Source organism: Coenobita brevimanus, chromosome 95 (genome assembly GCF_032717465.1).
Source record: "Coenobita brevimanus isolate Jiangsu-jjx chromosome 95, ASM3271746v2, whole genome shotgun sequence".
NCBI classification, from domain to species: Eukaryota; Metazoa; Arthropoda; class Malacostraca; order Decapoda; family Coenobitidae; genus Coenobita; species Coenobita brevimanus.
In genome coordinates, this window is record NC_137048.1 from 8052842 (window position 1) to 8071217 (window position 18376).

Consider the following 18376-nt stretch of genomic DNA (forward strand, 5'->3'; position numbering starts at 1 on the left):
TTAATGTAAACAAAAGTAAAGTTATGGTGTTTGAGAGGAATGAAGTCACAGAGTGTGCAGTGAGGTTGGATGGTGAGGATATGGAGAATGTGAGTGCATTCAAGTACTTGGGTAGTGTGATGAGTAAGGATGGAACTTTGGGGGATGAAGTACATGAAAGGGTACAGCAGGGAAGAAAGGTTGTTGGTACACTGAAAGCCGTGATGAGAAATAGGGAGGTGAGTATGGAAGTTAAGAAGTCACTGCATGATGGTATTGTGATCCCTACCCTGACGTATGGAAGCGAGGCGTGGACCTTGCAAGAGGGGAACAAGTCAAGAGCGAGAGCAGTGGAAATGAGTTACTTGAGAGGAGCATGTGGAGTGACGTGGAGGGACAGGTTGACGAATGAAGAAGTGAAGGAACGTTGTGGGGTAGATGTGGATGTGGTTGAAAAGATTAGGAGAAATACACTGAGGTGGTTTGGACATGTGGAGAGAATGGAGAATGAAAGACTGACTAAGAGGGTGTGTGTAGGTGAGGTGGAGGGAGGGAGAGGGAGGGGTAGACCGAGGATGAGGTGGAGGGATGGAGTTGAGAGGTATATGAGGGAGGGGGGGTGAGTTGGGGGAAGGGTAGTCAATTGGTGGGTGACAGAGTGACTTGGAGGCGTTTTGTCTGCGGCCACCCTTTGCGGGATTAGGGCGTCGGGCTATAGATAGATAGAGATAGATAGACAAAGGAAAAGAAAAAGAAGTGTGTCGTAATCATAGGGCATTTATCTTCTTAGTGTAATCGGAAAAGTATACGGTAGGATACTTATTGACAGAGTTAGGGAAATAACAGAGGAATTAGTTGGAGAACAGAGAAGTTCTAGGAATGGAAGAGGTTGTGTAGATTGTGTAGATCAGATATTCATCCTCAGGTCTTTAGTGGAAGTGATTTTAGAGAAGGGAAAGAAGTTGTATGCGGCCGTCATGGATTTGAAGAAAGCATATGACATAGTGGCTAGACAAAGAATGTGGAAAATATAAAGAATATATGGAGTAGATGGGAAGTTGTTGAAGGCCGTGAGGAGTATACAGTATATGAGGGTGCTAAGGCTGCAGTGCGTGTGGATGGTGAACTGCGTGAATTTTTCTATGTGAATGTTGGACTGAAACAGGGATGTGTCATGCCTCCTTTGTTGTTCAGTCTGCATGTGGATGGGAATATAAAAGAGATACAAGGAAGGGCAGTGGATGTTGGAGCGGCCCTAATGAGAGAGGGCAGCGTTTGGAAACTTCCTGTACTGTTGTTTGGAGGTGATATTGTAATGTTAAGTGAAAATGAAGGGGATCTGCAAGGCTTGAAGAATGAGTTTGGGAGAATGTGTGAAAAACGGAGTCTAAAGGTGAATGTGGGGAAGAGAAATGAAACCACTGCATATACAGTGAGGTTGGATGATGAGGAAATGGAAAATGTGAGTATATTTAACTTCTTCCTTACCGATTTAACTCACACATTACCGTACTCTTTAACATTCCCTTGTACGCCATTGTTATAAAAGCGACAGGGTTTGCATCAGTAACATCCCAGAGGCTACTGAGGTGTAATGTGCGGAATAAATCACTAAGGGAGAGTTGTTACGAAATCTCTGAAAGCTAATCAAAATGCGACAGAATTTTAAATAAATCAATAAATAATAAGTGATTATAGGAAATCGTTTGACTGCATTCCGTTCTACATAACGCAGTCAGCAACGAGGTGGGAAGGTCACGCTTCTTTTGCTCCCCAGCATTTCTTTTAATTTAATTATGTAGCAAATAAAGTAGATCTGCCTTGCCCTTGACCATCTCATGTCGTATTCTGGGTGGAGTAGAACATTTCGTAACACATTTTTCTTAGCGATTTACAATACATATCACACCTTCATGGTTTCTTTTAAGTTATTTACATGCTAGTTTTATCGATATGATTTGTTTCAACATTAAAAATAAATAACTGAGGTGAAGATGGTACGACGTTTCCTATGCCATCTACTGTGCAGTCCATGTAGGCTACAACAGACACTGAAGTCTATTACCAAGCAGTGGTGTAGCCATGGGCTGCTGGGAAAGGGGTACGGGCCCCACAGTCAGACCCTTGGTCCCCACTAATCTCCCCACGTGACATTTCAGTTTGTTTAATGTGTGCACACTGTGTAGCAGTGGGTTCCCCAAGATCTGGGATTGGTCTCACCTTGGCCCCCCATTTCTGAAGACCTGGCTGCGCCACTGATATCGACCCTCAGCATTCTAGCCACGCAGCAAAATGGGGAGCCCCCACGCACATCACCGTTCAGGTACTAATGCTGAACCCCTGGCATGACTGTCTGGCATGAGGTGTTGTTAGGTCAGGTCGGTGGGCCCTTCCATAAAATTTAAATCCTCAAATTACTGTATCAAACCAGCCGCCACCTTAATATTGTTGTGGTGCTGTGTCTTGTGGGTAACATCCATCGCTGCCACTACGTAAAATAATAATAATAATAATAATAATAATAATAATAATAATAATAGTAATAACAATAATAATAATAATAATAATAATAATAATAATAATAATAAAAATAATAATAATAATAATAATAATACTAACAACAACAACAACAACAACAACAATAATAATAATAATAATAATAATAATAATAATAATAATAACAAGAACTGACGGAGATTTTTTTCCTTTTACAGCTTAGTTATCGTATTTCAGTGTCAAAATAAGACAATACTACGGTTCCTTTGCACAGCACGTCCTCGTGAGTAGCACCATATTCTAGTGTTAATCTCTTGTCACAGCTCTGCATTCAAGAGTCAGAGATGTTAATTTTACACCTACTTAAGTGAACAGAGTGTAGTTTGTAATACTTAACAATCAGTGATCAACAATGGGCACACACTGGTACAATACTTAAATCTGGTGCACTAATTATATACAAACGCACTGACTATTTACACAGTTTGGCCTAACAGACGTGCAACGAAATGCATTAACTTGGATTTTTGTTGACAGCAATCAAAATTCAGTTGAATATTAAGTAGAGTAGACTCAGAGGCTCTGAATCCTGCTTATGAGAATTAAAGACCATTGATCTAGTATAAATAATTCTTTTCAACTTCAGTCCGAGTGTGTCTTATTTTATTCCCTGTCCCATGACGATTTTATTCAGCTTAGGCTTGAGCCGCTACACCTTTAGAACTGGAAGGGTTAGATACAACCATCACGACCCCTTCAAAACCATGAGGCCCTCCTAGCTGATTAAAATCATCTGATAGAAGCAAGAACGGAGTGTAAAAAGACGCCATCTGACTGAAGTGGTTAATATTTGGCCAAGCTGGACAGACGTTGAGGCGAAATGGTTCTTTTCAAGAGAATAAATAAAGGTGAATTAGTGAAACCTACTGTAACTGCAGCACTTCACACCACGCCGAGGCTGACCTTTGACTCTGTCTGCTGTACAGTACATACAGTACATTACACCATCACTAGTGGTCTACCTCCTAACACACGCTGGTCACTACAGTCAAAAGTCACAACCGTTCGCTTTGTAAATTATTTTATAATGGCATATTTCATTGCACAGTGAACTACCTCACAGAGGACTCTGGTTACTGTGGGTAAGCCATTAGTATTTGGTACTAACAGACTGGCACAGCACTTGTACTGTACAGCAGAAGGGAAGGGGCAGCCTGGCCCGGTGTGAGGTGTGAACCATCACTCCACATCTCAGTGATAAAATAATGTAAGGGTGACGCATAAGTAACTTCTCCAGTGACATTCAACAAGCAACTTATGCGCCACCCAGAATACACACTGTACTAGTTGGCAATATTTACAGTAACTGAGCAACTCACAATATACCAACTGCAGCTTACTACTTTGTCTGTAATTACAAAACTACTGTATTCTTTGGTCAGAAGGCACAAGGGATTATTACTATATGGATAACTTATACATTATTACAAACTTTAATATTATGTACAAAATTAAAATACTTCAATCTTACCTAAGGATCCATCAAGGCACATTTTGAAATATCGTTGCAATACAAATGTTCTTTTCTCTTGTAGTTAAATACGATAGTCCAGTTTCTATTATATATATATATATATATATATATATATATATATATATATATATATATATATATATATATATATATATATATATATATATATATATATATATATATATATACAGTATATATCAATGGGACCGAAAGAGTTCGGCTCACGTGCTTCTCTCATCACTGGAGTCACAGATGCCTGAATGACACGTAATGAACTAAGGTGTATATAATCACCCACAGATGGATGATCCTATACATCCCAGTCCACTGCTCCACATTCAAGCGTCCATCATTCAACCCAGCGATGAAACAGAGGCAGGAGAGGCGAACGGACTTTAGTGTTTGACTGTACACTCGCCAGCCACAGGGCCTGCTTACCAACTACCCGTCTCCCTGGTTCAAATGAAGTCGTAGCGAGGCTATCACATCGAGCGAAGGCCTCTTGATTTTAGTTCGAAGTTTTTCCAGACCGCTTGAGTAACAGTATCATAGAGAACTGTGCCTTGTGTGGTGTAGGAAAGCTTCGAACTGCCATAAACAAAATGCAGGATAAACAAGCCTACGTTTCAATTTACTGTATGCGTACACACCTGAAAATATGGAACGTCTTTGAACGAACAACCATGTAATGTTGCCACTTTAGCTTTTCATTGATATGCATAAGTCGACTGCAGTTTGCATAGCATCCCAGATAACCCAGTATGGTGTTCTTGTTGGCGCTTCTTGGCTTCTTTCAGCAATATGGTGGCGAATTTTTAGAAATAAGTTTGTAAATTGGGGTTGTGTCATATTCTAAGTGGCTCTGGAGATGTCGTAGCTCCTCTTTCTTAGCGAATTAGTTTGCACTTTACATCTTGACATTCTTTTGTAAGCTATTTCTGCCACTTTATTAGCGACTTTGCATCAGTAACAAACATGAGAATATTGAGGGGTAATGCTTAGAATAAATCACCAAGGAGGAGCTGTTACGAAATATCCAAAGTCACTTAGTATACTTGTACGGCCATGTGACCTAAGCCAACTAAGAGAGGGAGGGGCATTTTGGTCAGTTTATGAGGCTTTCTAGCAGCTCTTTCTTGTCGATATAACTTCAGTATTGTGCCTGAATATTCTCTTTTATGTCACTGTATATTTTAAATTCAGATGTACATCGCAAAAATAACATAAAAAAATATTAAAGTGTTGTTGTTACCAGTCGCGATAACGAAGCTGGTATTGTTTTCAGTTTGTCCGTCTGTCTGTTAGCACGATAACTTCACAGCCGCTCAAGATACAAAATTTTACAGGTGTGTAGTAGGGATGAAAATCTTGGACGAGTTCGAAATTGGTGAAAGTAGGTCAAGGTCTATTCCGAATCGCACTAGATATGTATCGGCTAGCGGCTGGTGTGATTCCCCCTTTGGTGGAGCCTCTAGTTGTTGTTGACCCAGGTTCATCTTGATGTTTGGTGTACAGTGTTAATAAATGGACTGTTGTTGTTAATGAGGGTGATAAGGAAATCGCCGTCCCTAGTGTATATTCTTACTTGTCTGACTGTACTGTACCTGGTGAAGTCTGGTCTCTTGCATTAATGTTGTGTTGATGTTTTGTGTGTTTGAAGGACATTATGTCATTCTGTGGTCGGTGTTTATTCCGTTTATGTTTAGATGCACGATTTCTAGTGTGTGTGTGTGTGTGGTCTTACATTGTTTTGATTATTGCTGCAGCCACATGTCCATTGCGGTGATTTCACTTGACTGACCAGTGTCCGTGTGTGATGTGAGTTTTTCATGTTGGACGTGTGTAACGTGTGTGTGGGGGCGGGGAGGAGGAGGAGAGGGGGGAGAAATAGTATCAAAATCACTGGCTGGGACAAGAAACAGGGACTAGCAAGCCGGAGTGTCAACAGAAACACTGAGAAGAAAAGTGAGGCAGCGTGTCTTCAGGAGTAGGGATCTGGTTCTGTGCTTCTGCCAACCATCCTTCTCTTGCGGGGTGGGGAGGGAGTTGAACGGTGTTTGTACATCTGGGCAGGTTTACCACTGAGGTATATCGGTGCCACTGGGTAATTTTCTTCTCTAAAACCATTTTAAGTTGTCATATACAGAAATAATCTGATAAGGAAGAGATGACAGAAAACATATAAGCTGCTGAGAACACACTCCCGGTATCTATCACCATATCATTTATTTCCTCACTTTAAGTAAGTCCAGGGAGAAGTAGCGTTAATATTCCTGTCTAGCCAGATGGGTTGGCTACAGGAGCTTGTCCCAGTTGAACTCATCGGTGATCTCCTCGTCGTCTGAGTGTGGGCCGGACCCCGTGATGAGTCCCACCTGGATGGCCTCCATGTCCTGCAGGCCGTGCTGCAGCACCCCATCAAGTCCGTCGTCGTCGCAGGGCGGCTCGGGCACATGATGGTGGTGATCCGGCGGCGTGAGAGGCGACAGCAGGCGAGTTAACGGCTCGGACAGCTGCTGGGGGCTGGACGCTACAGGTTCCCGCCGCAGGATAGTCACTGTCCCTCCAGTATCGTGGCTGGAGGCGTTGACAGTCTGGCTCAGAGCTGACAGTGAAGTATTGCTCTCACCGCAATCACTGTGGCCACTCAGGCTGAAGCTGCCGTCTAGTGTCAGCTCCCCGGGGCTGCTGACCTGCTGTGGCGACCTCAGTACGTCGTCGGGAGGCACAGCATTGTTCACCATCATCGGGTCAGCAACTAGAGTCTCTATGGTTTCTCCTGACGCAGCTTGCATGGGCATGGGCGCTGTGTCAGCCGATGAGGCCAGGTAGGACACCATTGACGGTGACAGGGGTGTGAGGGTGGTATTGGACATGGCAGGGTTGGACATGAGGTTGGACATGAGGTTTTGGTTCAGTGCAGTTGGTGAGGTGAGTGACACTCCATTCATGACATTTTGGTTCATCATTGAGGGTGAGTTGAGACCCACTCCATTCATTATGTTCTGGTTCACCACACTGGGTGGTGTCAGGTTCATTCCATTCATTACATTTTGGTTCATGACCGTGGCTGATGATAAAGTCACGCCATTCACAGCGTTTTGGTTCATGGCGCTTTGTGTCATGCCATTCACAGCGTTTTGGTTCATGACGCTAGATGAATTCAGCAAATCCGTGTATTCCCTGATTAGTTCTGGCGTGAGGTTCTTGAGGAGGTGTAGGTCACAGTCCTTCATGGTGATACCGTCCACAGAGGGGACGCCCACACCGCCCTCACCCTCACTCACACCAGCAAGGCTCACAGGCACGCCACCAGGCCCATCCACCACGTACCCTGCAAACCAATACATTATCATCATCATCACAGTCATATTTATCATTATTATTATTATCATTGTTAATTTTTTCCAGCCTAAAAGAGGAATTAGAAATACACCTCAAGTATAGAGTTTTCACAAAGTTCTACTGGTTTTACAAACATTTATTGCATGTAAATGGTTAAAAAAACTTCAAGAGTTAATCTTTCATTAAAAAAAAAAAAAAAAAAAAAAAAACTGCATCTCAATATATTACGCTGTGTACATGCATCTTATTACTCAAAAACTAGCAAAACATAGTAGACACCCTGCATTATTGTAGATTATTAAGCTTATGTGCGCTACCTTATTGTGAATGTTACAAAACAAGACCCAACCCGACCTTGAAGGACGTAGGACCGAAGAATGTGGCGTTCACGTTTAGGTTTGATCCCTTAAACACTATTTGTGTAATATCCCTAAATGGAGTAACTAACTAACCCTAATCATGAGACCTCTAGTATTGTATTCCATCTAACGTCCATCCCACCCAGCCCTTCCACCACATTTGCAGTACCCCAGGGATAATACACTATACCCCAATTGTAAAAATAACACCCAGAAGATGAAAGGCCATTCCTACGCCTAGTAAAATCGTCTGTTGATGGCCACAATTAATTATTATATTGACTTAGTAGCAACTTCTCGATCAACACCTTCCATGTGTCATGGTATCACAGGTCAATGAATTACTCAAATGGAGGAACTAACTCACATCTGGAAAAGCTGACCCTAGCTGATAGAGGTAAGAGGCTCGTAAGTGTGGACGTGTATGCCTGTGAGGTGGAGTCAGCATTCCGGGGGCTTGTATAGTGAAAAATGAGAGTGTCAAAATTTTGGCATTGCAGCTGCATATGCATCGGATATTGTATCTCCGTATCTGTCACTTACGTAACACCATTTCTAGCTTTATATATATATATATATATATATATATATATATATATATATATATATATATATATATATATATATATATATATGAAAGAAAACATAGCTCCACCCATACTTATTCTAAAATAATTTTCTTCCTAAATTGCTCTCCGGCTATTTAAAAAATGTTTATTAATGCCTCCAGATAATTGTGTTCAGCGTAGGAAAGGCCTCATCTCCAGTAAAGGTGAAAAATAATTTATTTCAAACCCTTCACTACAATTGAAATCGGACCTGTCAAGTGATCAGAATAGTTAAAGGTCCCCCCCCCCTTCTCTCTCTCCACCTACCATCCGTGGTAGTGGTCCAGAAGTGCTGTTGCGGTATCCACGACTCATTGTTACTGAGATGCGTCCAAGGGTTCACCACACCACCACCAGGTGTGCCATCACCCTTGCAGGTCATCATGCCGCCCACACCTGCCTTGCCCTCCGTCCTGGCCCTGGTGTCGGTGCGCAGGGCAGGGCTGGACCCGACGTTCAGGGGGTCACCGCGCAGGCCAGAGTTTGCAGTCAGGTACGGGTTAAACTGAGACAAAGAGAACAAGGCTAGTCATCAGAACAATGCCAGTTATCAGTACAAAGTCAGTTATTAATACAAGGTAAGTTATAATATAAGAGAATCGAATCTGTTTGCTGCTGATTACGGGTTAAACTAACGCAAAAAAGACATGACATTAGTTGGTTTTTATCTGGCGGAATCTGGCAACTCTCACAACTTGAATACTGTTGCATGACATTTTGGGAGCCTTGAGATATGCGGCAGGGCTATGTGTGGGGCTATAACAGTGGATTTTTTATTTTTTTTTCATTTGCCAGAACTAGACTATTCACACAACATGAATCAAGTCTTGGGTGCATGAAATTCGATAATATCTAGCAGTGAGTCTGCTTTATTTCCAGTCAAATCGACCTCCCAGTCCAACAACTTTACTCTTGGCCTTCAATTGAGCTGTAAAGGGTGTGGGACCTTCGTTAGGTTAGAACAAATGCGGCGGTGTACAAGATGCCTTCCCGTGGTGGCACCGATTAAAAAAATGAGGCTTTCACTGCTCATTTATACAAACGTCTCGTGTCTCCCTCCCAGTCCCACTGAAGGAAAACGATAGACTGACATCAGTGAAAGGCAACTTCAGCCTGCAGTCCAGTGGGTTTATATGAGTATTACAGATGAACTTGTACTACTACTACTACTACTACTACTACTACTACTACTGCTATTACTACAACTACACTACTACTACTACTACTACTACCACCACCACCACCCCACTATTACTGCTTCTTCTACTACTACTACTACTACTACTGCTGCTGCTACTATTACTGCTAGTACTACTACTGCATCAGACACTCTAGTTATCAGTGCCAGTGGATGGAGCGTGTCTGGGGCTGAGTACTCATGGTGAATGATGCCGTGGTCTGCAGCGTTAGTTACCAGTGCTTACAAGCGACTGACACAAACGTTTACATCATCGCCTATCAACTGCACGAGGATCATTAGGGCTCGCAATGAAGTTTTTCTGAGTCCAAATCGATGTCATATCCAAATCCCAAGTCGAATTGCAATGAAACAGGTACAAGGCCAGCGTTGTCAGTGTACAGAACTATAATGAAAATGTTAATTATCTGGCCCTGTTCCACATTAATATAAGCTTTACCAGTCATCATCATGATCATGATCATCATCATCATCATCATTATCATCATCACCGGCACCTCCACCATCTTCATCACGATTATTACTTTCATTTAATTTAAAACAGGCCTTACACGCCCCCGCCCAATTCAGACTCACTCACATATACCCTCGCTTTCATTTTATTCACATCCATTTTCCATGTATCACCATAACATAAAAAATAATCCTCAATTCTTCAACCACTTGACTTCCTTACTTGACGTGTAGTTGGGTCATATGGAAGATCAATAACGTCCTGTATAATATAACGGAATTCCAATAACCACACTCCTCTGCTCCAGCTGGGGTTGAATTACCATGTTTTCTGACAACAGGTAGTTTCTCTGACCATATGACCACCGCCTTCCAATTAAGGCTGCACAAGAAAAGATAGTCTCGCAATTGGGGTATGGCACTGACGAACTAAGCTAGGAGGGAGGAGAGGACTTACAGCCTTGAAAATAACAGTGGTTCATCATTGCCACAGGCTTATTAGCTGTTTACTATAACATAACTAAAGGTAGGGTAGGTGGAGGGGAGAGGGCAGGGCAGATTGGAATGATGTTGAGTGGCTGGGTAAAACTGGGGTGATAAACTCTGTGAAAATGAATGTTGTGTGTTGGCCAGTATGGTTTTAATGTATGATTTTACTCAAAGTTTCTTCCAAGAACAACGAAAAGGTAGCCTGGATAATGAGGTACGACTTCCATGGACTGGTCTGTGTAAAGGCATAGGGAGGAGAGGGGAGACCTAAAACCTTGAAAATCACTATATTCTGTGTGTACCCCAGACCTGTGGTGCGTGTAAGACTGCCCAACAAGAGGTTCCGTGGCTAGTGTGATACACCATCCAAAATCTGCGATGTGTTGGGACTGGGGTGGGGACAACTCATACCTACTAAATTACTTGGCCTGGCCTTAACCATCCCCCCATTGTCAGCAAAAACTTGAACAAGAAAAGTTGGCTTAGTTGCAATCGTTGCAATAAAATATTCTCTCAATTTCTTATCCACGGTGAGTTTTTACAGAAGCCAGCGCAAAGTATGACACCATATTTCTCCACCTGTCTACAGCTATATCTATCAATCAATCAGTCAGTTAATCAGTCAGTCAATATATGTATGTATGTATGTACACTGGGCCACAAAAGTATCGGTGCACAGGGGGTGCGATGCCTACCGAAAAGGTTCGAACAACTGCTGACATTACCAACGTCTCATTGTGTATCATCAGCGTCTGTCTATATAAACATTACATTTGCTATATGTTTGCAAGAGGATATTGCAGGTTGGCGATATATAACACCTCCCGACATCAGGGCTACCAACGTGTGGTAGGTCGGATGCTATTATTTCAGTGACCTTCGTTCTGTTGTCCCAAATGTTTCACGCATGTTGTGCACCGATACTTTTGTGACCCAGTGTACGTAGATAGATAGATCCGAACACAGCTTTTATCTTTCCAAAGCTAGGGTTGCCATGAATGCTTGCTGGTAACCACGTACCCTTGTGCACGTGTTCTTCTTCTTCCTGGACAGCGGGTCGTCAGCAGTGTAGGACATGTCGATGGCCCAGTACGACCCTTTACCAGGATCGTCCTTGGTTCTTGGTACTTTCTTGAAACATTTGTTGAGCGAGAGGTTGTGACGCACAGAGTTCTGGGGAAAGAGTCATATTATTAGCCGAACGGAGGGTTGCCAGACAGAAAGTGTCTGGAGTTTTATAAAGTTAAGCATTCTACTGAAAAATATAGCTTACGTTCGATTTTCACAGATACCAGGTATATCACTGTACTGCGAGTTATAAGACCTACGTTACTTAAATCATTACCTTCAGTCTTCCCATCTTCATATAAGAGAGGAAATATATAAATTAAGTTACTTTAGTCTACGTTTGGACACTAATTAAAACGAAATGGAAGTACCAGTTCAATCTGTGCTATGGTGTGTGGCAGCAGCTACAAGGCTGCGTGCAAGAGGCGGTGAGCGCCATGTCCCTAATGCAACACATGAAGCAAACGTTATCAGTCAGTGCAATTACAACCTCACTGTATCTTTAACCCATTCAGATCAAGCAAGTAGTTTTTTCGTGTGTTTAAATTTCATTCATAATGGCCGCTAACAGGGGTACCCGGTTTTGACTGGGTAAAACTTTATGATCATGTTTACTGGCAATGGCTGAGGTCCTGGATGGAGAACCCCGCGGACCCATTTTACCCATTCAGCCTATGTTTCTCCTCTGACCAATTTCCCAGGGATCTATTCCCCGTGCACGTATTCCCACAATGGACTGTGGTGGCCCAGTGCTGCTACTGTCGTGTGGCACCTCACCCACCGGGAGTGCAGCAACAAGGGTGCCGATCTCTTAACTGGAGATCCGGTGAGGAAAATCAGTTTTCCCTCCTGCTTCGCCTAAATAACACCGTGGGCAATCCAACAACAGCCTATTTTCTCACTCCCTACTCATTCACTAACTCTGACCACCCATCCCACCCGCCTTGCCCGCCCCAATCAATCTGTCTACCCATCCGTCGCTTTGTAGGCAATAATAATAACGTAGTTGTAGAAGAAGAAAAAAAGAAGAAAAAGAAAAAATCTATGATAATTGGTTACCATGTTTCCACTTTGATGACTTGATTATTTCTAGCTAGGTCTAATCTTGGCCATCGGGGGCGCTACTTTAGCAACTTTAATGTACACATCTAAATTCGTCGTAAAAGGTTATACCTGTTAGAGCTGGTTAGAGAGTTCTATATTCATCCCCCCTCGATTTCCATTGAGGATAGACACAATCTTTCTCTTATATATATATATATATATATATATATATATATATATATATATATATATATATATATATATATATATATATATATATATATATATATATATATTAATGTATGGTATGTTTTTTTCACATGATTTTATGCAGCTTAGGACAGCCTTTTGCAACTCGACGGGTTAGATACAGCCTTCATCAACTCCTTTCACAGCTTGAGGATTATAATAGCCTGGAAGTAACAAGAATATTATATAATGCACAGCCTCTGGACGAAGGGGTTAAGCAGTATGAGAGAGAGAGAGAGAGAGAGAGAGAGAGAGAGAGAGTCACCCACCTTCCACCCTGATGTGGCCTGGCGGTAAAACACAAAGTTGTCCATGATCCACTGGTAGATCTCCGCCAGCGTCATCTTGCGTCGGCTGCTGCTGTTGATGGCCATCGTGATCAGCGACGCGTAGCTGTGTGTGGGGAGGGATCACTTTAACACATCTATTATTACTACCACTATCATTACCACAGTTATTATTACTGTCACTAGCATCAAGACAACTACCATCATCAAAACCATCACCGCTGCCACTGTTATCACTACCAGTATCATCACCATAACCAACATCATTACCAATGCCTTAACATCACATCATCACAGCCACTAATACTCCTACGTCAGTAAACAGTACCAGCAGTATCAACACTACCACCGCCACCACTACCACCACTACAGCCATAGCTGTCTTCAATACCACTGTACAGAATGAGACAAGGGAAGGAAAAGGACAGGCGGTGGAGGGAAGAGTGAGTGTCAGAAATGCTCTGAGATGGCGTGTACGGCGTGTCGGGGTGAGCAGGTGGAGATTGTCAGACGTGAAAGGATTGAACTTGCTGGTGAATCTCTTGAGTATGTGGAAGAGTTTTGTTATTTGGGAGACATGTTGTGTGCTGGAGGTGGGGCTGGAGCTAGCTCTGTGGCTAGGGTGAGAATTAGTTGGAAGAAGTTCAGGGAGCTCTTGCCTCTCCTGACATTGAGAAGACTCTCCCTACGTGCTAAGAGGTCTTTGTATGCAGCATATGTTAGGAGTGTAATGCTGTATGGTAGTGAGATCTGGGCAGTGAAGGAGGAAGATATTCGCCGGCTCAGACGTACAGAAATGACAATGATTAGGTGGATGTGCAGTGCGTCCCTGCATCCAAGGCCTGGAGGTGCTGGGTTTACGATGGAAGAGTTGAGAGGTAGGATGGGACTGGAGTGTATTGGTGTTGTGACGAGGAGGAGTAGATTGAGATGGTTTGGACATGTGGAGAGGATGGGGGATGATAATTGGGTGAGGAAGGTGAGAAGTGTTAATATTGGGGGTGGGGTTATGAGGGGTAGACCGAGAAAGACATGGGATGAGGTCATTAAGTGTGACCTCAGGGTTAAGGGACTGAACAGGGAGGCTGCAATGGATCGTGCAACGTGGAGAGCTGCCATTAGGTGACCAAGGCCGACGCATGCAAGCATGTTGGAGCCTTTAAAAACGAAAACGAAAACGATGGTTTGGTCATGTGGAGCGAATGGAGAGTGGGGATCGACGAGGAGAGTGGTGGAGAGTGTGAGCATCGTGGGAGAGAGAGAGAGAGAGAGAGAGAGAGAGGGGCAAGGATAATGTGGAGAGACGGGGTGGAGAGGTTTACTAGTGAGAGTGGTGTGAGATGGAGGTAGGGCTGCCTAATGGCGGAGGACAGGGCGACGTGCAGGTGATTTGTTCGTTTCCACCCCCTTCAGGATTCAGACGCGATAAATAGATAGACAGACAGACAGACAGATGGATAGACAGATAGGTAGATAGGTAGGTAGGTAGGTAAGCAGACAGACAGATAGACAGACAGGAGCAGAGAAAGATGTAAAGGGGAGGGAGAGGGGTAGAAGGAACAGAGAAGAATAGCGGAGACGTCAAGAGAAAGTAGGAGAGAGAGAGAGAGAGAGAGAGAGAGAGAGAGAGAGAGAGAGAGAGAGAGTGAGAGAGAGAGTACAAAGTGAGCGTAATGGTGAAGGAAAAAATATAAGACGGTTCCTTCCTTGTGCTGGAGCTCCTTTGCCCTCAGTATAATCTTCCTTATTAACCCAGGAAAGGATCAATGAAGCTAGGTTACGTCAGGGTAGATTATGTTAGGTGTATTTGAGTTAGATTATGACAAGGTGATTCAGATTAGATTATAGGTTTAGGTTAGGGCAGGCTAGATAAGGAACTGTTATATTGAACTCCATTATGTGATTTTGAGTCGGAATATGATAAGTTAGGATAGACCAGTGTAAGATCTGGTTAGGTTAGGTTGCTATGTTGAGTTAAATTAGTTTGGTTCAGCCCCCCCAAAAAAAACTCTCTCTCTCTCTCTCTCTCTCTCCTTACGCATAGGTACTGAGCTTTCTCTCTCTCTCCCTCCTTACGCACAGTACTGAGGCAAAGGGAGGTGTCAGCATGAGAGTCCTGAGACCGTGACACCGGCCTTCACCCAGTGATGGAAATCAATAGCCAGGTGACCCTCTGTGTGTGACGCAAACGGTGACGGGACATCGACCTCACTCCTTACCTCGCATGCTCACCGGATTTGGCGGTTCCCTATCACATTTCTCTTCCCAGTCAACTTATGCATGTGTCACTAACCCATCGATTCCCTTGACGTATTTTCGGTATAATTATTGTCATTTTAATTAAGGTTTTCCCTTTCAGACAAGGGAGCAATTTCATAAGGTGAGGGTGTTGAGGGAGAAACTTTCAAATCTCCTGGTCTGTCATAACTTAGGAAATTAATCAGAAGGTATCAAGAATATAATAAACAGTACGCCATCGGGGTGAAAGGGTTAGTATTATCGTGCATGAGATTGATATAAACTAAATCCATGCTGTATTAATATAAATAACACATGCAATGATATGAAGGTGTAATATGCAAACCAAATCATAAAGATATGTAAGAAACCCTGCTAAGACGAGGAGAATATTAGTCGTTGCGTGTGTGGGGTCATCCCTGTACCCACCCCTGCCTCACCAGGTCTCACCTCTAACAAAGTTCTCGCTCAGTATCTGACTCATTCCACACCTGACACCCTATGCTACATTTGACACCTTACATACGCACCTCATCCTACCTACATCCGACACAACCATCCTACTTACAGCTGACACAACCATCCCACCCATGACAGTGTGCCCTTTGCAGTATCGCTAGAGAAGATATAAGTACTGTTGTGAATGGAAGCGAGGAGTGAAACTAAGAAGCAAACTTGCAATAAAAATCTGTTCGTAATTAGTATTTGTGTTTGTGTGCGGGACAAAGGGAGCGTAGAGTAGATATCTTTGATGTTCCTCGTTCCGGCTGCAAATGAAAACATCTCAGAAATTTAAGTTACGAGAGGAAAGTGTCATGATTTTTTATTCTTTCTTTTTTTTCTCTCTTTTCTTTCTTTCTGCCAGTCTGTCTGTCTGTCTGTCTGTCTTTCTTTCTTTTAGGCAGAACAAGGAAAACAGATTTCATTTTGTCCCTTTGTGTCCTCTTATAAAAATAAATTTAAAACAATATAAAAATGAGTTATGACACGGAGTTGATACTTTTTTTGGTCGATATATTTTCACCTGATGGAACTGGGCCACTCCCATAGCTAACTTGTTCTTGTATGAAAGTCGATGGACCTTAATTGTGAGGTAAGAATGAGGCTCCTTTGTTACTACTCTAATCAGCCCCACAGTCTGGCTACACTTGGCCACCAACTGAGCTGAGAGGAGTTAGGGATCCACGTCAAGTTCAAACAAACGCAATATAATGAAACTCGGGATCGCTAGGTATCAGGTGGATAGGCTGGAGAGGAAGGAAATGATGGTGTGGTGACGGACCTGTATGGGGGCTTGCCGTTGGTGGGGGGTGAGGGTGTGGATGAGTCTGCCTGGACCAGCTCAGGGGTATCCACGCCCCCATCCAGCCAGATGCCCCCCGCCAGGGTCTTCCGGGCGTTGAGGCGAGGCAGCCAATCCATCGCTGTCAGACTTTTGTTGAGCTCAGCCATGGCGGTGCTGCGGGTACAGAGATAACACCCAAGTTATAATGAAGTCAATGCAGAGTGATAAGGCAGGATGGTACAGCTGGCCACACATGAACCTGGGACGGTGCGTATGTGAAGTGAAGGACTAGCTACGATTCCCTACGTTCATGCATCATAGTCGCTTGGTCATTTGAACTAATATTTGACACCTCTGGTCATTCATGTCAGTGCCACCAACAAACATGCGGTGCTGTCAGGGTTGTCAGGTGTACCAAATGCTAGACCTCTGCTACACACTGATGCTGTCCCAGGTTCATATGCTGCCAACTGTACAATTAAAGCAACAACTACTCTTCCACCTCCTCCTGAAGATACTTTACATCTGGCGAAATACAGTGAAAACCTTATCCCTATTAGTACACGTTTGAGATGATTCGAGTTTATCGCTGTGTATTTGTTAGTTTTTTGGAAGATGTTTGTGTGTCTGTCTGTACTGTTGTCAGCCATTGTTACTGACTCTCTACCTTGGTGCTAGAGAGGGACGCCTTCACGTGGTGGCACCGATATTCCACTGCCTCGATATACAAGTGTCCCGTAACTCTTTCCTCCCTTGCCGCTGCAGTGAGGCTGGATGACTACAAGAGGATCGTTTAAGTCTGTACACTGCCGGGTTCACGCTTCAAATAAACCTAGGGCTACAGCAACAACAGCAGCAACAACAACAACAACTACTACTACTACTACTCCTACTACTACTCCTACTACTACTACTACTACCGTCAGTACTACCACCGCCACCACCACCACCGCCACCATCACCACCACCACAACAACAACCACAACTACTATTACTACTACTGCTACAACTACTAGTGCTACCACTACTACCACGAGCACCACCACCACCCCCACTATTACTACTACTACTACTGCTGCAACTACTACTACCACTACTACTGCTACTGCTACTACTACTACTACTACCACTACTACAACTACTACTACTACTACTGTTACTACTACTACTACTATCACTAATATTCCTATTTCTCCCGTCAATCCTGTCACTGTTTATTACTCTTCTTTCCACCTCAGGCTGCTCTGCGCTGAGTAACAAGCCTAATGGTTTCTTATAACCCAGGAAACCATTTACAACGCTGTGTGATGATCATATAACCATACAGTGAGGTCATGTGGAAACTACTTAGGTGCCCCTCTTAACTGGGTGGAGACGCAAAAGCGGCGTCCACCCGAGAACCAAACATCCACACCTTTCCCCACACCTTCCTGTAGCGAGGCGCTGTCTAGCGCATGGGAACATTGGTTCACGCCACGGGACGGCTCTGCAGGGGTGGTTGCTTGCCTGCGGCTGAGGGATCTGCTCGGCCAGACTGACCGGAGATACTCAATAGCAACAGCAACAACAACTACTGCTACTATTACTATTAACAAAGTTCCTACTACTATTATTACTACTGCTATCCTCTGCCTTCGTCACTGACTGAAGGGAAATAGTATCCAGGTTTCCACACCTAACGAACTATCAGAGTTTACTTTTCTCGACTGCACAAGTAATAGCATCATCGCCAATTTTTCTCCTT

General features: G+C 43.4%; 1 protein-coding gene across 1 annotated transcript; it reads right to left on the reverse strand.

Annotated features, from left to right (window-relative positions):
- Positions 1–6303: 6303 nt before the first annotated feature.
- On the reverse strand, positions 6304–16799 carry LOC145413226 (uncharacterized). Its single transcript, XM_080282957.1, has 6 exons — positions 16630–16799; positions 13092–13215; positions 11482–11634; positions 8589–8826; positions 7072–7343; positions 6304–6891 (listed from the first exon to the last, which is right to left on the reverse strand). Exons 1-6 carry the CDS (start codon positions 16797–16799, stop codon positions 6304–6306), a joined length of 1545 nt encoding a protein of 514 aa, XP_080139083.1.
- Between the last annotated feature and the right edge of the window lie 1577 nt (positions 16800–18376).